Source organism: Dipodomys ordii, unplaced genomic scaffold (genome assembly GCF_000151885.1).
Source record: "Dipodomys ordii isolate 6190 unplaced genomic scaffold, Dord_2.0 Scaffold3, whole genome shotgun sequence".
Lineage (NCBI taxonomy): Eukaryota > Metazoa > Chordata > Mammalia > Rodentia > Heteromyidae > Dipodomys > Dipodomys ordii.
The window spans coordinates 35,238,385-35,261,734 of NW_012267219.1; the positions used below are offsets into that span (position 1 = coordinate 35,238,385).

The 23,350-nt window shown below is 41.3% G+C and overlaps 2 protein-coding genes across 3 annotated transcripts in view; one reads left to right on the top strand and one right to left on the bottom strand.

The window, feature by feature from the left end:
* The first annotated feature begins 136 nt into the window (after positions 1–136).
* Positions 137–16,002, top strand: Tdg (thymine DNA glycosylase). Of its 2 annotated transcripts, none has more exons than XM_013022848.1 (10): positions 137–308; positions 3,748–3,887; positions 7,390–7,649; positions 9,021–9,090; positions 10,914–11,049; positions 11,282–11,364; positions 11,444–11,538; positions 12,914–13,085; positions 13,642–13,764; positions 14,166–16,002. In XM_013022848.1, the coding sequence occupies exons 1-10, from the start codon at positions 286–288 to the stop codon at positions 14,306–14,308; spliced, it is 1,245 nt and encodes a 414-aa protein (XP_012878302.1). In that variant the 5' UTR covers positions 137–285; the 3' UTR covers positions 14,309–16,002. The 2 variants fall into 2 exon arrangements, with proteins under 2 accessions (XP_012878302.1, XP_012878311.1); XM_013022857.1 differs by having other exon boundaries at positions 14,169–16,002.
* An 845-nt stretch (positions 16,003–16,847) lies between these two features.
* Positions 16,848–23,350, bottom strand: part of Glt8d2 (glycosyltransferase 8 domain containing 2) — a 27,589-nt gene continuing 21,086 nt past the window's right edge. The window contains exons 9-10 of the mRNA XM_013020601.1: positions 22,605–22,717; positions 16,848–17,128 (exon numbers count right to left, since the gene is read on the bottom strand). Of these exons, the coding sequence (XP_012876055.1) occupies positions 16,959–17,128; positions 22,605–22,717 (283 nt within the window). The 3' untranslated portion in view covers positions 16,848–16,958. The remainder of the gene's footprint in view (positions 17,129–22,604; positions 22,718–23,350) is intronic.

A 23,350-nucleotide genomic window follows, 5' to 3' on the forward strand; every position in this document is an offset into this window, starting at 1 on the left:
GGCCGGAGAAGCGGCCCGGGATTGGGCGGCTCGGTGTCACGTGACCATGACCACGCGAGGGACCCGGCTCGGAGGGGACGGCGGCGCCGCGCGGACGGGGTTCCTGCGGGGGGTGGGGGTGAGGTGAAGGCGCCGGGTGGGGCTGAGTCCAGCTGTCGTCGAGCCCGGCCGGCCATCGGGTCCAAGCGTCTGGCGTCGAGTCGCCGCGCGCCCACCGCCGTGCAGCAGAGACCGACCGCCAATCTGCCAGGTCGCAGGAGCCGCCCGCGCCAGCGGACGCCGGCCATGGAAGCGCCGGACGCGGGCAGGTAACGCGGGGACGGCACCGCCCCACGCCCCCTCCTCGACGAGGCCGGCGCGGGGGCGGGGGCGGGGGCGGCGGCGGGAGGGCGGGCGCGCGCACGCGGGGTCGGGCAACGCCGCGGCCCAGTACAAAGGCCGGGCCGCGCGTGCGCACTGCAGGCCGGAACCGCCTTTCCCGCTGGCAGCGTCCAGGTCTCCAGCCCCGGTCCCCAGCCACTCCTAGCTAGCTTTAAAGATGAGCTGCGGTCTCCGGTAAATGCTGCTTCTCGAGTGCCATTCTTGGCTGCGTCTCTTTACCCTCTTCGATCGTACTAAGACTATGTAAAGAAGTGTACATAAAGATCGACCTCCTGCTGCTGATCAACTCCAGCTTTCCTGTTCAACTTTATCCGTTATGATGGCTTCCTCCCCCAACGTCCCAGGAAAGCAGCGTTACGGGCCCGAGAGTAGATAATATTGCTCTATATAGGATACTTTTTTTTTTTTTGTCGATCGTGGGGCTTGAACTCGGCCTGGGCGCTGTCCCTCAGCTCCTCTGCTCAAGGCGAGTGTTCTACCACTTGAGTCACAACGCCACTTCCGGTTTTCTGAGTGGTTTATTGGAGATTAGAGTCTCCAGACCTTTCCAGCCCGGGCTGGCTTGGAACTGCGATCCTCAGATCTCAGCCTCCTGAGTAGCTAGGATTACAGGCGAGAGCCACCGGCGCCCGGCAGGATACTTGGCCTGAAAATTGTCTTTGTGTTAGGGCCTGCTCTGGATACATTATAATTCATTAAAAAGGCCAGAATATAGTGTTTGAGGTCTTGTAGATGATAATTGATGAGCATGTTAACACATGGATCTCTAATTCTCCCAGAAGTGGAATGTACCCTGCATGGGTATTAATCATAAGCAAATTTTATATCTCAGTTATTGAATGTTTTGCAGAGGGGGAGGAAGCAAAACCAAAGACCAGTAGGCTACCGTATAATTTCCTAAGAAAGCAAGATCTATATACTAGATAGACACCACAGGATACTGAAATAGGCTATTATAGGATGTTTACCATATACCAGGTTCTGTTTTATGTTCCCTAGCTAGTTGAATTCTCACAACCAGTGAATTAGATGCTATGCTTTCCATGTACAGGCATGAACACTGGGGTATTAGGAGTTAACAGAAATTGTCTGTCCAGCTATTAAATGGTACAGTGGCCATTTGAATCCAGTCTAGCTTCACTGTTTGGCTCCCTAGCTTTTTCTCTTGGTGGGCAAGATGAGATGGAAGTTCACTTAAGTGAAATAAACACCTGGCTTACCACTAAAAGAATCAAGGGCAGACTGAAGAGAGGTCTCTGTTGATTTGCCAGGTAGCTCTGTCCCCAGTTTTATGCTTTAGCAGATTTTGAGTGCTCATGGCATGCTTAGGAAATTTGTGAGTATCCTGTCCCAATTCTAGGAGGGGCTTACAGAATTGCTAGATTGAGTAATCCCAGCTAGATGGACTGGTGAATCATCACTAACCAACCAGAAGAGGCTTGCTCCCTAATTGAGGTACAGAAAAGTCAGTGGCCTTGTGGAATGAGGGAGAAATTTTGCAGTGATGGTAAACTCAGTATGGATTAATGAGATTACAGCAGGTGTCATGATATGTCCCCAGAATGAGGAAGTTGTTAGCCCTCCTCAGTTTCAGGCTGATGAGGCCATATCCGGGGTGTTTGGTTCTGAGCACGAAACAATGAGCAAATTAGGAAGAAACTTGAAATCTGTACTACATGAGGAATAGTTAGATGAACTCAGAATTTTGACCTGCCTTAAATCTTTGTGCTGACAGCTTTTTGTTGTTGTTGGTTGTGGGGCTTGAACTCTGGGCCTGAGCTCTGTCCCTTAGCTCTTCAGCTCAAGGCTAGCCCTCTACCAGCGCCACTTCCATTTTTTTGGTGGTTTATTGGAGATAAGAGTTTCACGGGCTTTCCTGCCCAGGATGGCTTTGAACCGAGATCCTCAGATCTCACTCTCCTGAGTAGCTAGGATTACAGGCTTGAGCCAGCAGGGGAGCCCGGCTGTGCTGACAGCTTTTTATAGCTTGTGCATAGGTGAATATACACTCTGACACATAGCAATGTCAGGTGCACATTTGTAATAGTTCTGCTGATCCCAGGCCACTTAAGCCTCTCGAGTTAAGAGTTCAGATTATTTGGTATTTGGCATCATGTGTACTTATTTAAGTGAAGATGACAAAGTATGTTTAGCCACAGTGCCACTTCTGGCTTTTCTGAGTAGTTTATTGGAGATAAAGAGTCTCACAGGCTTTTCTGCCCAGGCTGGTTTTGAACCATGGTCCTCAGATCTCGGCCTCCTGAGCAGCTAGGATTACAGGCATGAGCCTGGCCAATATTGCAGAATTCTAAAGTGGCTGTTACTGTTTATAATTTGGACTTTGTCAAGTGTATATATTGAGATCTAACGGTGGCACTTGAGAGGTAATAGGAACATGGAGGATATGGAGAATAGTGGTAGCCAGGTTGCCTTCTAAATCAGACCTAACAGACCCTCATAATTTGTTGTGATTATATGGGACTAGGGTGTAGCTTAGTGGTAGAGCTACTAGGGTGTAGCTTAGTGGTAGAGCGCTTACCCAGCATGCTCAAGGCCCCTTGTTCAGTCCCAGGCCATATAAACTGAAGAGCCTTTCACAGCTATTACTAGGAAATTCCTATGATCTCATTTCAGAGAAAGTACTGGCTGACTTCACAGGACCAGTAAGTTTTATTGGTGGCACACTGTCATTAAACAGTGAGAGTGGGTGGTAGTGATGATAGATGCTTGTACTCCCAGCACCGGAGAAGCTGATAGAGGAGATTGTGAGTTCCAGGCTAGCCTGGGCTACACAGGGAGATGCTGTCTCAAAAGATGTTTTTTTTGTTTTGTTTTGTTTTTTTTTGCTTTTTCTCCTCAAGCAGAAACCAAAGGAACAAAACTTCCCTTAAACAGTCTATTTGATTAGTAAGCACTCAGCATAGATCAGCTGAATGTGCACTGAAGAAAATAAACCTCTCCTCCCCTGTTATCTACTCTAAATAAATACTATAATCTGCCTGCAAAATATTTGAATCTTGAAGGTTTTTTTGTTTTGTTTTGTTTTCTCTTTTTTTGGGGGGGAGGGTCAGTTGTGGAGCTTGAACTCTGGGCCTGGGCACTGTCCCTTAGCTCTTTAGCTCAAGGCTAGCACTCTACTTCTTGAGCCGCAGTACCACTTCCGGTTTTCTGAGTGGTTTATTGGAGAGTCTTACAGACTTTCTTGCCTGAGCTGGCTTTGAACCACAGTCCTCAGATCTCAGCCTCCTGAGTAGCTAGGATAACAGGCGTGAGTCACTGACACCCAGCAAGTTTTTAATAGCTGATCATTTAAACTAGCATTTGGATAATCATATCATTATAAATTGTACTCTATTGTTCTTTCAGCTATTCCCTTGAGCAAGCTCAAGCTTTTTACTCATTTCCATTTCAACAAATGATGGCTGAAGCTCCTACCATGGCAGTCATGACTGAGCAGCAAATGCCAGAAGTTCCTGCACCAGCTCCCGCCCAGGATCCTGCACCAGGTAGTTTTCTCTCTGACAGTTTACAAAATTAGATAATTGGATCACTTAGCTTAATTAAGAAAGCATTTAATGATGAATTTTAGTGGTAAAAGTGTAATTCATGATTTCTGTGGAAGGGATGACATTAATCAAGATGCACTGTACTCATAACCTGATTTAAGGAATTGTAATCTCTTTGTACAATACTTAATTAAAATCTTAAAATAAAAATAAAGCCAGATGCTGATGGTTCATACCTATAATCCTAGCTATTCAGGAGATTAAGATCTGAGGATCACAGTTCAAAGCCAACTTTGGCAGGAAAGTCCATGAGACTATTACCTCCAATTAATCACCAAAAAGCCAGAAGTGGAGCTGAGACTTAAGTGGTAGAACATTAACATTGAGCAAAAAAAACTCATGGACAACACCCTGGCCCTGAATTCCGGCCTAGGACCAGCCAAAATGAATGAATGAAAAAGAAAATATATATATGCACATACACAATATATATGCACACACACAAACATGTATATGTGTATATATGCACACATATACATATATGTGTATGTATATATAAAACAACCCAACCCTGTCATAGATATGGTTCATTTTCTCAGAAGTACCTCATAAAAAGAAAAAAATTATAATCCACGTATAAGTAGTTAGTATATACAGAACACGGTACATACTATATACATGCATACATACATACATGCATACATTGTTATTGGGAATGAAAGAAGATGGATTCTGCTTTTGAATGTAGTTGTGTAGTAAGTAAACATTTACCCCTGAGCCTACTACATGGTACAGGGGGTTCATGATAGATGGCCCTGAGATGTGACTGAGTTGGCACCTAACTAAGATTATATTTAGCCTGCTTCCTGAGAAGAGAAATAACACCAGAGCTCTGGAAGTCTAAAGGTGAGAAGACTTCATCTCATGAACAAGAGAGTGTGGAAGGCAAATGGTTGAAGGAACGGCATGTACCAAGGCACGGACTTGAAGAAATAAGTAGGTCAGGCACCAATGGCTCATGCCTGTAGACCTAGCTACTAGAGAGGCTGAGACTTTTAGGAATGCCATTCAAGCGTTTTCTTTCCAGCCCAGGCAGAAAAGTCACCAAGATTCCATTTCCAGTAACCAGCAAACCACTGGACTGGAGGAGTGGCTCAAGTTGTAGAGTGTTGCTCTTGAGCAAGCAAACCAAATGAGCATAAAGCCTCTGAGTCCAAATCCTGATACCACCAATGAAAAACACAAAAAACAAAACAGTGATTCTGTGTCATCAGGGTCCCAAGTAGTCAAAGAAATGGTGAAGTTTTATGGAATGTACATTCTATCCAAAGATCATAGAGACTGTTTGGTAGAAAGCAAAGGAATAGATTAGCTTTTTTTTTTTTGTCGGTCATGGGGCCTGAACTCTGGACCTGGGTGCTGTCCCTCAGCTCTTCAGCTCAAGGCTAGTGCTCTACCACTTGAGCCACAGCACCATTTCTGGCCTTTTCTGTTTATGTGGTACTGAGGAATTGAACCCAGGGCCTCATGCATGCAAGGCAAGCACTCTACCACTGAGCCATCTTCCCAGACCCCTATCCCCCCCCCCCTTTTTTTTTTTGCTGCCAGTCCTGGGACTTGAACTCAGGGTCTGGGCACTGTCCTTGAGCTGCTTTTGCTCAAGGCTAGCCTCTACCACTTGAGCCACAGTGCTACTCTGGCTTTTTCTTTTTATGTCATACTGAGGAATCAAATTTTGTGTATGCTAGGCACGTACTCTACCACTAAGCCACATTCCCAGCCCTAGATTAGCATTAAAAAAAAAATCAGTCTGGAAATTCTGCAGAGCATAGATTGGATGGTAGAGAGTAAGACAGGATTTGAGTCAAGGGGCATATTAGAGATGAAATAATTTAGAGATAAATGAGAAAGACAAGGTTAGAAAGATAGATTACTCAATTACCTGGCCAGGATTCAAGGATTTAGAGGGTAAGAGTGAGGAGTTTGGAAGTCATTTCTGCCTGTCCTTCTTATTTATATTTATGATAATGTGTTTATAATAATAATGTGCTTTATGTTTTTATAATAATGTGCTTCATATAATGTGCTTTATAATGTTCTTTATAAAGAAAAGAGGTACTGGATGCTTAGGTCATGGCATAAGCATCATCTACACAGGTAAAAGCAGCATGACAGATGACATTCCAGGGGCAGAAGTATATTTGTGAGGAAGATTATGTTGCTAGACAGGAAGCCAGAGAGAGACTAGCTGCCACAGTCTCTTACAAGGGCATTGTTCATGCCATTCCCTACCACAAGCAGCCTAGGGACTATGAACTCTTGGAGGACAAACTCAAACCATATCCATAGTATAGCAGGCTCACAGATTTCTGGGATAGGCATTTGGTTGAAAGAAGTTGCTGCTCACCAAGAATAAAGAATTAGAAGTCAAATAGATTTGGATGGGGGTAGGGGTGAGAGTAGGAGTGCTGGCAATAATTTCCTCTAGTGTAGCAGAATTTCTATGTGCTCAATTTTGATTATGTTCCCAGGCACATGCCTTGCTCCATTGCACTGAGCTGTCTGCTCTTGTTTCTGGGCAGTGTGCTTTAGGACATCCCCAGCTGCAAGCTAATGGTGATAGATCCCATGGCATAGGATCTAACTGAAGCAGTATAAGACAGAAGAAAAACACACCTTCATCCTGTCAAGCTTGGTTGGGAAAATACCAAATCGGAGTAGGATGGGGCAGGGAGCCAAAGAAATTAGGGAAGAAGTTAAAGACGAGTAAAATGATGAAGGTTTCCTTTTGGATACTTAGGTCAGTGACTCTCAACCCTGGCCACATTCTCTAGAGGGACGTTTTTGTGCGTTTCTTGTTTTGCTGCACTTTGTTTTGCCAGTACTCAGGGCCTCATGTTCTCAGCTGGCTTGTTCATATCTGACACTACCACTGTGCCATGCTTCTTGTCCAGCATTTTTCTTGTTTACTAGAGATAGTTTTCTACTTTTCTTCCTGGGCTAGCTTCAAACCTCAGTCCTGCAGGTCTCAGCCTCCTGAGTAGATAGGATTACAGGTCTGAGCCACCAGCACCTGGTTTATGTATAGCTTTCTAATACTGGGAAGTGAGATAAAGTGGGTTCCTTCCATCCTGTCTTCCTTTGTTCATTCTTCCATTTTTTTCCCCTTTAGAATTCCTATAAAATGATAGAATAGATAGATAGGAAGGTAGGTAGGTAGGTAGATAGATAGATGTACACAGATGTTTTTGTGTTGCTGGGGAGGCCAAGATGCCAAGATTATTTGAAAAGTCACTGATACTTAAGTGGGTAAAGTCTGCATGAACCCACTCTTAGAGTGGAAAACAGAATTCATTGTAGAGAACACTGACATAGGAAATGTGAGGTCATAATTTTGGGATGATAGAATAAATGAGTGCTCATAGACTTTTAAGGAAAAACCAATATTTTCTTAAATGTTCAAATGTTATGCATCTACATTCTGGAAATCATTGTGTTTCAGAGGCTCCAAAAGGAAGAAAAAGAAAAGTCAGGACAACAGAACCAAAAAAACCAGTAGAACCCAAAAAACCCGTGGAACCCAAAAAATCTGCTGAGTCAAAAAAATCGGGCAAGTCAAAAAAATCAAAAGAAAAGCAAGAAAAAATCACGGACACATTTAAAGTGAAAAGAAAAGTAGACCGGTTCAATGGTGTTTCTGAAGCTGAACTTTTGACCAAGACTCTTCCGGATATTTTAACTTTCAATCTGGACATTGTGATTGTAAGAATTTTTGTTCTTAATTTGATTTAGTAAACAGCATTGATAGATTAGATGTACTTAATACTTATTCTTACAAATAGCATTTTACTGAACAGACTATTCCAAAGAATCCTTCTATGGTAAATGATATCACTTTTATGAATAGGGATTGTTTAAGAAGGTAGGCCTCGGGCTGGGAAGGTGGCTCATTGGTAGAGTGCTTGTCTTGCATGCATGAAGCCCTGGGTTCGATTCCTCAGCTCTACATAAGCAGAAAAAGCTGGAAGTGGCACTGTGGCTCAAGTGGTAGAGGGACAAGAGCTGAGGGACAGCGCCAGGCCCAGAGTTCAAGCCCTAAGACCTGCAAAAAAAAAAGAAGGTGGGCCTCAAACTTTGCTGTTCATGTTCAGATCTGGTCACCAGGTATAGCCTTGAACAAGCCTTAACCTTCCTTCCTCACTGACAAAACAGAAGTAGTAATATCTTCTCCCAAGGCTGCAATTAAAGGAAATATATTCACGTAAATCATTAGATTATATAAGTGCTTATGGGTACTCTTAATATGACTGGGTTTGATCTAGTATTTTTGTCAGTAAAAATTAGCAGGCAGACAACTGCTTGGTGACATGGATCAAGTTACTTGTGGGCCCAGGTTGACTGATGGTTCCAGATACTCTCTCTCTTTCCACATTGAAGGTAGCCTACATCTGGGAAGGTGGAAGCCCTGGGGTTATGAAAGAGTCAAGCAGGGTTTTGGAAACAACAGCTAAACATTTAATATAAAATCTCTTTCCTCCATATGAAGTACTTTGTTAGGATGAAGCGTAGTGATTGATAGCAGTATTGCTTATGATACTAGATTAAATCTGAATTTTAATCAGTTCAGTCTTATCCATACTCCTAAGGTGTAAGGCCTACTTTTTTCTCATTAATTAGCATACTGGTTACCTAAAAGAATGGATTTTATTCATGTAACACTGATCTTACTTACCACCTATCCTCTTGTCCCTCCACTCCCATGTCCCCTTCCTCTTCCTGAATCCCCACCTCCTGCTTTGTTGTCATTGTTTTAATCTAGATTCTGAATATGAGAGAAAGAATGGGATGTTGTCTTTGAGAATCTGTAAGCTCTATTTTTTTTTTTTTTTGGATCTGGTCGTGGGGCCTGAACTCTGGGCCTGGGCGCTGTCCCTCAGCTCTTCAGCTCAAGGCTAGCACTTTACCAATTGAGCCTCAGCGCCATTTCCGGCTTTTTTTCTTTTTGCTTATGTGGTGCTGAGGAATCAAACCCAGGGCCTCAGGCATGCAAGGCAAGCGCTCTACCACTGAGCCACCTTCCCAGCCCAAGCCCTACTTTTTAAGACTAAAATGTATAATTATTTTGTTTTGTAGATTGGCATAAACCCGGGACTAATGGCTGCTTACAAAGGGCATCATTATCCTGGACCTGGAAACCATTTCTGTGAGTAGATGAATATACTTTTATGTTTCATGCTTTTTCTTTTTCTTGTCTGTCTGTCTGTCTGTCTTTCTCTCTTTCTTTCTTTCTTTTCTTTTTTTCTTTCTTTCTTTTTCTTTTTTTCTCTCTTTCTTTCTTTCTTCTTTCTTTTTGTTGGGCATGAGGCTTGCTCTGGGCCTGGGCACTCTTCCTGAGTTCTTCAGCTCAAGGCTAGCACTCTGTCACTTGAGCTACAGTGCCATTTCCGGTTTACTGGTGATTAATTGGAGATGAGTCTCATGGATTTTCCTGCCCATGCTGGCTTTGAACTGCAATCCTCAGCTCTCAGCCTCCTGAGTAGCTAGGATTAGAGGTATGAACCACCAGCACCTGGCTTCATGTTTTTCTCTGTATACATGAACATAAAGGGTCTGAAATCTGTGTTACTGGAGGGTTTGAAGTCATGCAAATAGGCTGTATATATTTTATGCAACTGGGGATCAAACCCTCCAGGGCTTAAGCATGATCTCTGCCAGTGAGCTATGTACCTCCCAACCCATACTTGTTCTGTGTTTTTTGTTTTTTTGTCGGTCGTGGGGACTTGTTCTGTTTTGACTCAAGATTTTTTCGTACTTTTTAAAGTGATTTTTTTTTTTTTTTTTGGTTGGTCATGGGGCTTGGCTTGAACTCTGGGCCTGGGCACTGTCCCTCAGCTCTTCAGCTTAAGGCTAGCTCTGCTTATATGGTGCTGAGGAATTGAACCCAGGGCCTCATGCATGCAAGGCAAGCACTCTACCACTGAGCCACCTTCCCAGCCCCTTTAAAGTGATTTTGAAAAATTCCTACCTCCGGATATAGTAGCCACAAACTTCTGTTGATGTTATTTCCTAAGAGATATGTAATGTATTGATCATTGGAGATCAGATTCCATATGACATATTATTTCAGTCCTCTATGGACACTTCATATCCAGCAGAAAATAATAATGAATCTCTCAGACTTGTAGAGTGAGCTTTCAAACCAAAACTAATTTCTGTTGTATTGCTCTTTTTATAAGTCTTCTTTAACACTGCCTAGCAGTATGGGACCTCTGAAAATAATAATTGATCATGTAAGTGTAACAATTAAAACATTTAGGTCAAATGATAAGAACATGGTTTTGGAACTGTTTTTTTGTTTGTTTTTTTGTTTTTTGGTGCTGGTCCTGTGGCTTGAATTCAGACCTTGGCACTGTCCCTGAGCCTTTTTTTTTCCCCCCTCAAAGCTAGTAGTGCTCTACCACTTGAGCCAGAGCTCCACTTCCAGCTTTTTGATGGTTAATTGGAGATAAGAATCTCATGGATTTTTTTCCATATCTCCTGGCTGTGTTCCCATTGTTTCTAAGAAATTTCTCAGGAAGTTTGAACTTTTTATTTTCTCTACTGTCAAAGCATTTGAGTGTAACCTATTGTTGTATGTCTATTCCAGAACAAGTGGTAACATCTGCAATAACTGAAATAAACTGTAGCCAGTAATCCTAGCTACTCATGGGGCTGAGATCTGAGGATCGAGGTTCAAAGCCAGCCTGGGCAGGAAAGTCTATAAAACTCAGTTAACCAGCAAAAAATCAGAAATGGAGCTGTGACTCAAGTGGTAGAGTGCTAATCTTGAGCAAAAAAAACTCAGGGACAGCACCCACATCCTGAGTTCAAGCTCTAGGACTGACAAATCCTGTGAAAGAATTTACAGTAATTGATTAAACCTTTTAATTACACTAAATCCTTTTTCTTCCTCGTGAACCTTCAAAAATACAAAGTAGAATACTTTAGCAATTATATGCTGTAATAAACTAAATGCTGCGTTTCCAGGGAAGTGCCTGTTTATGTCTGGGCTAAGTGAGGTTCAGCTGAATCACATGGATGACCACACCCTGCCAGGGAAGTATGGCATTGGGTTTACCAACATGGTGGAAAGGACAACACCAGGCAGCAAAGATCTTTCCAGGTAATTAATTATACAACATTCAGTTCTACGGTTGGAACTCCGGCCATGCTGGCACCTCATGTAATCAGGGAACCTCTTATGGCTTTAGTTCACATTGAGCTTACCAAATGCCTTAAACCTTGTATTGAATTTGAAACAAACATGTAAATAACATGTGAAGGTCTGAACTTAGCATATTATAAATACTACTGTTCTTACATTTTTTTCTTTTCTACTTTTTAATTCAATTTAGTAAAGAATTTCGTGAAGGAGGACGTATTCTAGTACAGAAATTACAGAAATACCAGCCACGAATAGCAGTGTTTAATGGAAAATGTAAGAATTCCTTTAAAATTTTATCTTCATCCTTTGCTAACATTAAGGGCAGTGTAAACATTTTTGTATTTCATTTTAGGTATTTATGAAATTTTTAGTAAAGAAGTTTTTGGAGTGAAAGTTAAGAACTTGGAATTTGGGCTTCAACCCCATAAGATCCCAGACACAGAAACTGTAAGTCCTTAAAGTTGCATTTTTAAGTCAGTTAAGTAGGAATTATTTTCTAGTTACCCTTTTTATATTTACCCCATTGTAATTTATGTTATGTAAAAAGGCCTTATTATATTCTGTTCAGTAATGCCTAGTTATCAATATTATACTAATAGTTAACCAATGAATTAAGATACTGCTAACTAGCATTGTATTTAAAAGATAAATCTGTGGGGTGTGTATGTGTGTGTGTGCACGCACACATGTGTGCACATTTGTGTTAATACTGAGGCTTAAACTCAGCCTCAGGGCTGTCCTTTAGCTTTTTCACTAAAGGTTGGCACTCTACTATTTGAGCCTACTTCTAATTCCTGGCTTTTTGCTAGTTAGAGATAAGAGTCTTATGGACTTTCCTGCCTAGGCTGGCTTTGAAATAATAATCACCAGATCTCAGCCTCCTGAGTAGCTGGGATTACAGGTATGAGCCACTAGCTTACTTCAGTTTTTTTTTTTTTTCTTTTCTTTTTTGTTGGTTAAGGGGTTTAAACTCAGGGCCTAAGTGCTATACCTGAGCTTTTTTTGCTCAAGGCTAGTACTCTACTACTTTGAGTCACAGCTCCACTTCTGGTTTTCTTGTAGTTAATTGGAGATAAACCTCATGGATTTTCCTGCCTGGGCTGGCTTTCAAACCACGATTCTCAGATCTCAGCCTCCTGAATAGCTACGATTATAAGTGTGAGCCACCAGTGCCTGGCTGTATGGTTTAGCTGTTTCCTAGCCTTAACTTCTTATAAATAGGTGGTTGATGAGTTCAGTGTAGCATTGGTATTTCTTTAAATGGAGGTCCATCTTTTGTCGATTTGTAAAATTGTATGAGTTCATAGCTCTCTGTAAGTTACTGCATGTTACAGAAAATCAAGTTGTATGTGAATTGCCAGAAGAGGCTCAGGTATAGCTCTTAGGTATATGTAAACAGAGAAGTAGAATAAATAAATGACCCTGAATCTTTTTTTTTTTTTCCTTTTCAATACTGGGATTTGAATTCAGGGCTTCACATTTACTAAGTTGTTGCTGTGTCACTTGAGCAACACTTCCAGCTCACCTTTATGGCTAGTTATTTTGGAGATAAAATCTAGCCAACTTTTCTGCCTATGCTGGCCTAACCTCAATCCTCCTGATTTTAGCCTCTTGAGTAACTATGATTATAGGCATGGGCCAGCAATGCTCAATTATGAATCATATCTTGATTGGTAGTTTTAGCTCTTATGATGAGCTAATACGTGTCTGGATTGGCTTCACATGAATTTATATGTGTTTATGTATCATATCTCAATCTAAGGTATTGCTTCTAATCTCAGCATGGTAAGATTTCTGAGCCTGTGATGTTTTATGATTCCAGCTGTGCTATGTGATGCCATCGTCCAGTGCACGATGTGCTCAGTTTCCCCGAGCTCAGGACAAAGTCCATTACTACATTAAGCTGAAGGACTTGAGAGATCAGTTGAAAGGAATTGAACGAAACACAGATGTTCAGGAGGTGCAGTATACATTCGACCTACAGCTTGCCCAAGGTATGTTACTGTATCCTCCTTAAATCCATGCTTAATCTAGGCTGTGGGCAGAATGCTTGGTTATGGGCACAAATCACTGTTCAGCTCAGGGCTTTCCATTTATCTTGGCACTCTCAGAAAGAATATGAAGGGGGCTGGGAAGGTGGCTCAGTGGTAGAACGCTTGCCTTGCATGCCTGAGGCCCTGGGTTCGATTCCTCAGCACCACATAAGAAAAAAGCCGGAAGTGGCGCTGTGGCTCAAGTGGTAGAGGGACAAGAGCTGAGCTGAAGAGCTGAGGGACAGCGCCCAGGCCCAGAGTTCAGGCCCCACAACTGGACCCCCCCCCCCCAAAAAAAAAAAAGAATATGAAGGACTGAGAAACATTATGCCACCTAGAGTTTAGTGTAACAGGTTTTTTACAGTTCTTAGGGGAACTAATTTAGGTATGCTAAAGTTTTTTAAATTGCTTTAAATAATATGTCTTAGCTTATATTTACTTTGAAGAATTGTTCATGAAGTTACTTTCAAAATTGTTGGACGAAATCAGCTATAAATCTTTTTTCCCTTCCTCACAGAGGATGCAAAGAAAATGGCGGTGAAGGAAGAAAAGTACGATCCAGGCTATGAAGCCGCGTATGGAGGCACCTACAGTGAAAACCTGGCCAGCAGCGAGCCCTGCAGCTTCTCAGATGGGCTAAGTATGTGTCCCAGTATGCACCTTTCAAAGAGCTTCTGTCAGGATTAGGGGCAGGGGACTGTGAGAGAAAGAGAATAAATGATGATTGGAAATGGTAATAATGTACTTGTATAGTAGCTAATAAGGAAATTTGATTATTTGATATTTCACTACACAGACTTTCATAGCTCATTTTCTTAAGAAACAGACTGACAACTAGCCCTAGTTACATTTTCTCCCTATAATAACAAATGAAGATTTATCAGTCCTTTATCTAAAAATAGATTCAATAGTTCTAATTGTATTCTAAAGCTTGTTCATTATTACAGTAATAATTTCCCTTTATGGCACTGCAAGAAAAATCTCCCAATTTGATGATTGAAACTTGTAAATGACATAGCTAACATTCTTTTTCTTTGCTAGCAGCCAACGGGTCACAGCTACAAGGAGAATCTACTTTTTCTGACATTCCCAATGGGCAGTGGATGGCTCAGTCATTTACAGAGCAGATCCCTTCCTTCAATCACTGTGGGATGCAGGAGCAGGAAGAAGGAAGCTGTGCTTAAGAATGGAGCCTCTCAGCTCAGCCTCAATGCCGCAGTTTTATTGCGGCTCTCAAGACACGGAACCTCAGTTTGTCGAACTGAAGTCTTTTCTTAGTACCTTAGTGATGTAATTACAGTACAGTACAGAACAGTTGTGTGTTAGATTCAACTGTGTGAACCTCAGTAGTTTGGGAAGAAAGGGTGGGGTTTTGTATATGAGTTTTTGTATTTGAATTAACTGCCATTCCAGGTTTTTTTATATATATATATATATAATCCATTTTATGAAGAAACTTGATTTTCTTTTGGGAGTCATTTTGATCTGTAAATGCAACTGTCTGAACATTTATAGTTTATTATTAACTGTGCAAAGCCCTAGATATGTCATTTTCCCTTTGACTGCCTAAGGAGACCAGACTAACATTAAGCAGCATTGCTGGGAAGGAGGCAAATGTAGGTCTCCACACAGGAAGCTTACTGTGGCATCTCCTGTTGTAGGTTTGGGGACTGAGGGTAAACTCGGGCACCCTGGTTATAGTCACACTCAGACCTCTTTGCTTTCCGAGTACAGGAAAGAGTGAGATTGCTAAGTAGCAGAAACACAGCATGTGTCCTTGAGGTGGCAAGGCTGAGTGGCCTTAACTCACAGGACACTGAGCCCTGTCCCAGGCCTCCTCCGCTGTGCCTCCCAAAGGCACAGACAGCTGCTGTGCTGGGAGGCTCCAGACAGTGTCACTAGTACTTGTGCTTTACTTGAAAGGCATAAATTTGATAGGGAAGTACTGGATCTCTGCCAGTGTTTATCACCTTTCTGATTTTACCCTCCTTGGCTTTAAGGAGGCTATGGAAGGTGGTGACATGGACAGTGGTAAGCAGTGAACTTATAGGCTGAGCAACAAGATGCTGGAAGTGTTCCATAATCTTATTTAAACTGGTGCTCTGTGTTCATGACATGTACTAAAATAAGATAGTTTTTCTTGTTAGGTGAAACAAGCCAACAACTAAAAACGCTTTCTGTGTATCCTTGCTATATGAACCTTAAGGAAAGGTTGGTTTGAATTCTGTACCTTTATGGTTTTCTAAAGCATTTTCTGTGGTGCTACAAATGGTCCAGACCTTTGGCCTGGCGGATATTAAATCTGGGCTTACAGAAATTACCATGTACAGCCACTCCTAGTCACTCTTGGAACAGTCAGACTATATACCAATGTATACCCAGAGAGCATGTTGGTTTGGCAGAATGAAATGTATGTGAGGTTTTTATGTCATCTGCAGAAGGTTCTAGAGCCTGTTCTTATATTTATAATGAGAGACTAATTGTTGTGAACCTTAACAGGTCTTTTAGCTGTTGTGATAATGGATTTTATGTTCCCTTAAGCCTAGGTCAAGCTGTGTACAGGACATTCATGTTATTTAAATGGTGCACTGTATTGCTGTTTACACGGACATTTTGTGCAAGTGCTTTGAAGTGCCTTGCATCAGGGATTAGGAGCAATTATTTTTTCATGGGACTATGGAAAGCATGTAATTAGGTATTGCTTTAGAATATAACTATTGTAGCTTTACAATGGGTTCTCTTATTAGACTGGAGAAAATACCCTTTAAATTATGATAAACACTCCCTGGAAAATGGGTGTGAAGATTTTCCAAGCATACAATCATGATGCTTTTCATCAAACATGGCAAATGAATAATAAATGTTGATATATCCTATACATGGCAGTATGAGATTTTTTTCATTAATATGGAAAGATTATTTAATTCGTTTGCAAGTCTGATATTTGTTTGGTTTGTTTGGGTTTTGTTTAATCTTTCCTCTTCCTTTTTTTTTTTTTTTTTGCAAGGGACACTAGGATTTGAACTCAAGGCCTCAAGCTTGCTAGGCAGGTGCTCTGCCACTTGAACCCCACTAGCTCAGGTACAGGCGTTAGGTGTTTCTTTTGGGACTAAGACTGGGACTCGAACTTGGTATCTGGCACTTTGCTTATTGGTTGGTGCTCTACCAACTGAGCCATGTCTCCAATCCTCAGGCTTCTTTATAGTAAGACTTAATGAACTGTTTCTCTTTTAAATCTGAGATCAGTTAACTTGCTATATTTAACATACAGAATAATGTACATGACGAACATCATTAAAAATCTATTTTATTTTTACAGGCGTCCATCTTTTTATTTCATAGTTAAAAAAAACCCATAAAGTTGGCAATTTACTAAGAAGTACCTGCATATATAAAAATATTTTAGAAGCTTTTTAAAAAACTTGTGGGTATAATTGTCATTAGTATTAATAAGCAAATTAGTTACTGGTATCTAGATGGATTTATTTCTATAATCTTGATTTTCATAGTTTCCACTTGTGCTGAGTACAGGGGGTACACCCCTACCCACCCTAAATCTCAGCATTCAGAGACTAAGGCAGGAAGATCTCAAGTTCAAGGCAAGCCTAACTGGGATACCTAGTTAGGCTCTGTCTCACACACACATAGCCATGACTATCACTTGTGCTTCAGGTAGTAAATGAATCCCAACATGGTTTAAGGTACAATTTACACAGTTTTTGTTTCTTACATTGTGGGTCACAGCTATCAAAGGTACTGTTCATAAGGAGCAATGTAGTAGGCTACAAAATTTCTACATTTTTATACCAGGAATATTTTAAATGTTGGGCTATATCAGCTATTGTGATGGAGTTTAAATATTCCTGAAGGATCAGGAACAAACCAGCTTTCCCATAAGTTGTTGTGGACACTAAGAAAGTCCCATGGCTTATGTCTTCCATTCCAGTGGAGTAACTTAGCTTCCTGCAGAAAGTGCTCTGAATATCTGGCATCGGGATTCCAGCCTTCATGTGTGCAGAGGAAAATAATGGGATTATTAGAGAATACCATTTTTATATTAAAATTCTTGACAAGTTTATAAAGGTAAAGCTAAAAATAATGAAAACAATATTGCCATTGCTCAATAATTTTTAAGTACTTACTGAAGCATATTAGATTATGTAAATACTAATATCCTCTGTGTAGCTGGGCACCAGTGGTACATGCCAGTAATTGTTACTACTCATGAGGCTAAAAGCTGAGGATCACAGTTTGAAGCCAGACCAGGCAGGAAATTCCAAGAGACGAGACTGGTTATCCACCAAAAAGCTGGAAGTGAAGCTGTGGCTCTAGTGGTAGAATGCTAGCCTTTAGCAAAAAAAGCTCAGGAATAGCATTCAGGCCCTGAGTTCAACCCCAGGACTGACCTCTGATGGTAAAGTTTCTGTCAAAGGTAGTAAGACATGTTTCAGCTTCCTGGTACTCATCTGTTAAACGAGTGCTCTACCACTTGAGCCACAGCACCACTTCTAGCTTTTCTGCTTATGTGGTGCTGAGGAATTGAACCCAGGGCCTCATGCATGCAAGGAAAGCACTCTACCACTGAGCCACCTTCCCAGCCTAACCATTATTCTAGGAGGTTCTAATACAGAAACCCACCCCTGCATATACCATACTTCAGTCAGTCTGGTCACCTATATATATATATATATATATCCATGTTTTCATGTGAGAGAAAACATACCCCTTGATATGACTTTTTTTTTCCTGGTTAATCCTTGCAAATGACTACTTCTGGTAGATGAATAAAATTCGTGTTTTTTTTGGGGGGGGGGGTCGGTTGTGGGACCTGAACTCTGGGCCTGGGTGCTGTCCTTCAGTTCTTCAGCTCAAGGCCAGCGCTCTACTGCTGAGCCACAGCATCACTTCCAGCTTTTTCTGCTTATGTGGTGCTGAGGAATTGAACCCAGGGGCTCATGCACGCAAGGCAAGCACTCTACTACTGAGCCAACTTCCCAGCCCCAATTCCAGTGTATTTATGTACCACATCTTGACTCATTTGTTGGTTGGAGGGCATCAGGGCTGTTTTTCAGAACTTGGATATTATGACAGTGCTGCAGAGAACATGCACACGCAGGTGCCTATATTGTATCCTGACTTTCTTTCGGATAAATGCCCACAAATGGTATTGCTTGATCCATTTTTAGTTTTTGGAGGAATTTCCACAATGCTTTCCATAGTGGGTGCACTAGTTTACCTTCCCAGCAACAATGTAATCCCGCATCTTGTAATCCCCGTATTTGCTTCTTAATGGCCATTCTGACCGAAGTGAGATGGAATCTCAATACTATTTTGATTAGCAGTTCCTCTCTGGCCAAGAATGGCGAACATTTCTTCATGCATTCATTGGCCATTTGTACTTCTTTTTTTTTCTTTTTCCCTTTGGGTCCGGTCGTGGGGCCTGAATTCTGGGCCTGGGCGCTGTCCCTCAGCTCTTCAGCTCAAGGCTAGCGCTCTACCACTTGAGCCACAGCCCACTTCCAGCTTTTTTCTTTTTGCTTATGTGGTGCTGAGGAATTGAACCCAGGGCCTCAGGCATGCAAGGCAAGTGCTCTACCACTGAGCCACCTTCCCAGCCCCTGGCCATTTGTACTTCTAAGTTTCTGTTTAGCTCTTTTGCCCATTTGTTACTGGGTTCTTGATTCTTTGGGAGTTTTAGTTTTTTGTGTTCCTTGGATATTTTCAGTAATTTGACCCTTATTAGATTTATAGTTGGCAAAAATTTTCCCTTTTGGTAGGCTGTCTTTTTAGCTTAATGATCATATCCTTCACTGTGTGGAGCTTTTTAGTTTGACGGAATCTCATTTGCCAATTCTATTTGTTGAGCCCCTGTAGTTATACTAAAGTTCTTGCCTATGCCAATAAGTGCTAGAAAAAACATCGCTACTCCTTCTTATGGTGGTTCCAAGGTTTCAGGTCTTATGCTTGAGGTCTTTGATCCACTCTGAGTTGATTATTAGTGACAGGGATCCAGTTTCAGTCTTACATGTGGATGTCTCATTTTCCTAGACCATTTATTGAAGAGGTTATCTTTTTCCAACATAGACTTTGGCACCTTTGTCAAATTCATACAGCTGTAGGTGTGTGAATTCATTTCTGGGTCTTCTAGTCTGTCCCCTTAGTCTTCAGTTCTGTTTTTGTGCCAGAACCAAACTGTTTTTGTTACTATGGCACTGTAGTATACTGCAAAGTCTGGAATTGTGATATTTCTGTCTTTGGTATTTGTGCTCAGGACTGTATTGGCTATTTGGGACCTTTTAAATTTCCAAATAAATTTTTGGTATCCTGCTAAATTGTGTTTCCAAATAAGTATTTGGTATCCTACTAAATTGAATTAGAGTGCAGAGAATAGACATCCCTGTCTTTTCCTGAATTATTTTATTTTTTTTAATTTTTTTTATTTATAGCCTTTATTCTGTTAAATACAAGTTCTTCTATTCCTAGCTGTTATCATAATAGGATACTGGAGTTTTTCAAGAGCTTTTTCTGTATCGATTGAAATTGTCCTGTGGTTCTTGTCCTTGATTGTATGTTGTGTTATGCTTACTGATTTACATGTGTTGAACCAGCTGTTCATACCTGGGACGAAATAAACTTAATCATGGTGTACAATTTTTTATTAGTTGTGGAATTTAGCTAGCAAGTGTTTTATTGAGGAGTTTTGCATCTATGTTCATCAAAGAGATTGGACTATATCTCTTTTTGTGTCTTTGACTGGTTTGGGAATGGGTTTAATACTGGCTTTGTAGAGTAAGTGTGGTAGTGATTTTTACCATTTCTATTTTGTGGAAAAGCTTAATTAGTATTGGTGTTAGTTCTGTAAAGGCTTTCTAGAATGAGAATCTTTTGAGTTCTGGACTTTTCTGGTTTTGGATATTATTGCTGTTTCAGTCTCATTGCTTGTTATAGATCTGTTTATATCCTTCTGGCTCAGTTTTGATAGGTTGCTGTTACCTAGGAATATATCCATTTCTACTACATTTTCCATTTATTTTCTAATTGTAAAGTACTCCCTTACAATGTTCTGGGTTTCACTTGTATTTGTTATCATATGCCCTTTTTATCCCTATTTGGGTGACTTCTTTTAGTCAGCTTTATTTATCATATGCCCTTTTTTAATCCCTATTTGGGTGATTTCTTTTAGTCAGCTTTATCAATTTTGTTTATTTTCAACCAACTTTTTGTTTTGGTAGTTTGTATAGGTTTTTTAGTCTCCACTTCATTGATTTCTGCTCTAATCTTTATTTTTTTTCTCATCTACTGTTTAGAAGGGAATTAGCCAGGGTTATGCTACTCTGATTTATAATGTTAACAGCAAAAGTGGTATTTGTTGTCCATAAGCATAGGAGTCATGGCAGATGCAGAAGAGGAACTAGTTATTAGAATAATGATCAGCTTCCAGAGAATAGACACAAAGTAATCAACACATTTGGGAAGAAATCTCTGCATGTAGAAAGTCTTTATTAAGAACTCAGTTCCATGAGTGGAGACTGGAACTGTATCAGAGGGGCATGTTTGGCTTTTAGGTATCTTTATAAATTTGATGTACTTATTTTTTAGGCACTAGGGACTTTTGAACCTAGGGCATTCACAAATCAAATGTTTTATAAATGTAAGAAATCTTACCCTACCTGTTTATACTCAAACCTATTACCTTCTAGTATTAGCACTGTTTCTGTGCCCATAGCTATCTAGAGCGAGCTCTTTTTTCAAAGTACTTGTAGACATGGACTTTAAAGGCCATGCCTGATTCCAAAGGCTTATGGAAAAAAAAAAAAGAACTTCTTTTCCCTAGGAAGATGGTGTTCCTGGGCTGGGAAGGTGGCTCAGTGGTAGAGTGCTTGTCTTGCATACATGAGGCTCTGGGTTCGATTCCTCAGCACCACATAAGAAAAAAGCCAGAAGTGGCTCAAGTGGTAAAGCGCTAGCCTTGAGCTGAAGAGCTGAGGGACAGCGCCCAGCCCCAGAGTTCAGGCCCCACGACTGGACACCCCCCCCCAAAAAAAAAGGAAGATGGTGTTCCTTCCTACTTGACATCATTAAATGTATTCCTCAGTCTCTCTTCCAGGACCATAAAATGTTTAACCTTATTGACCTAAGTAGTGCACAACAAATGATACAGATCTCCAACTTCACTGAGATTTTCTGCACATGGAAATAATTACAAATCAAGTCAGTTAGGATGCAGTGGCCCTGTGTTTTCTGCCTGATTCTTAGGTGCATGCTTATGCTCAGAATGTAATGATGCATGGAATCAATAGAGGAAACAGCAATGCACTTTCCAGTTGTTATCTATCCCTTCTTTTGAAAATAATAAAGGGTCTGAGGCTATGGCTTATGTGATAGAGTGCCTACTTAGCAACACAAGACAGAACACTTTGCAGGATGGTGAGAATCAGAAATGATATTCACTCTTCTCATCAGAACCTAGCCCAGTTCTTGGAAACATAACAGCACCTAGTAAATGTAGTCTATGTCTATTATCTTCAGTTCTACAACAGCTCTTGAGAGTCTGAAACCAAAGGCCTTAACTCCCTGGCACTAAAATTTATGTCCTATGAGGCATCATGTTATCTTTCTAAGGCCCAGATTTTCTAAAGTTCTAAACAGGTCTGGCCCATGGTTTTGTCTACAGCCTGTGGTCCTGTGTTAGGGTGAATATGAATAAGCTTCCTATGCGGAGTGCTCTTCCAAGCAAGTTACAGTGTTTTGTAGTGGATTTCTTATAATATCATCAGATGCCATTAGCTTCAGCTTCTGAAGGAGGAAACTAAGAGGAATTGAGTTGCCTGCTCAAGGTTGTATACACAAAGCTGAGCATCACACAAGCTCTCCACCCCCAGAGTTTGCATTCCTACCATGAATAAAGACTTACAGACTCACACAGGATAAAGTCAAGAAGCTTCTTTTCAAAAGCAATGCCAGTTGTTAAAGTTGTCAGGATTCTATGCTACTTCATTTGGTTTGTCCATTGCAAGATGGCAGGCATGCAAACAGGCCTGGACAGTTATACTTCAATAACAGTTTGTCAAGCAGCTACTATATGCTAAGCCCTTTTCATGGATTCCTATAAACACACCTCTCGGATAGCTAACAAACGTTAGCTACATTTGCACAGTGAGCTTAAGTGCCACCCCTTTTTGTTCCCTGTTTGTTTGGTTTTGTTTGTGCTGGTACTGGGGCTTGAACTCAGGGCCTTGCACTCCAGTTTTTTTGTTCAGTGCTAGTGCTCTACCACTTGAGCCACACCTCTAGTTTTAGCTTATTGCTGGTTATTTGGAGATAAGAGTAGTGTATTTGTCTGCCCAAGCTAGCTTCAAACTATAATCTTCAGGTCTCAGTCTCCTAAGTAGCTAGGATTATAGGCATGAACCACCAGGCCTGGCCCACTCCAAGTGAGGAGTCAGATAAGGTACACTGAATGACTTTTCTAACACTTACCCAGGTGCCGAATGTGCCACAGAGGGTTGATGGTGGAGTGTTTCCCATGGAATACGATGAGCATGGGTGAGGTGGCCACCCCTCCTCCCAGGGAGCTGCTGTAGAGATTTTCCCTAAAAAACCGGAGGGAAAGCAAAATGAGGCCTAGAGCTGACTGCCACCAACTCAGATAAAACAAGCTCTAATACAGCCCTCTAGAAAAGAGGCAAGACATTTTCCACTGTCCAGTAGGACTCAACAGCCTTTCATTTTTCCCTGTTTTATTGTTTTTATATTGATTGATTGATTGGTCATGGGTCCTGGGCGCTGTCCCTGAGGTTTTTTTTGCTCAAAGCTAGCGCTCTACCAGTTTGAGCCACAGTGCCACTTCCAGTTTGCTGGCAGTTAATTGAAGATAAGAGTCTCACAAACTTTCCTGCCTAGGCTGATAATTTTTTTTTCCGGTCGTGGGGCATAAACTCTGGGCCTGGGCGCTGTCCCTGAAAAATTCAGCTCAAGGCTAGCGCGCTACCGCTTGAGCCACAGTACCACTTCCAGTTTTCCCAGGCTGATTTTGAATCATGATCCTCAAATCTCAGCCTCCTGAGTATCTAGGATTACAGGTGTGAACCACCAGTGTGGCCCGAGCTTTTAAGTTTGAAGATTGTCTAGTCTCCATAAAATTGTAAGAACACCATCAACTCTCACATAACTTACCTAAATTCACAAGGCTAATATATATATATATATATATATATATATATATA

What these genes read in the sequence shown, in the direction of transcription:
- Tdg (XM_013022848.1), top strand. Translation starts at nt 286, where the DNA reads ATGGAAGCGCCGGACGCGGGCAG. An exon ending in TGGACCTGGAAACCATTTCT is followed by an intron (nt 9,091 to 10,913) that starts GTGAGTAGATGA and finishes CTGCGTTTCCAG; the next exon opens with GGAAGTGCCTGTTTATGTCT. An exon ending in AGATCCCAGACACAGAAACT is followed by an intron (nt 11,539 to 12,913) that starts GTAAGTCCTTAA and finishes TTATGATTCCAG; the next exon opens with CTGTGCTATGTGATGCCATC.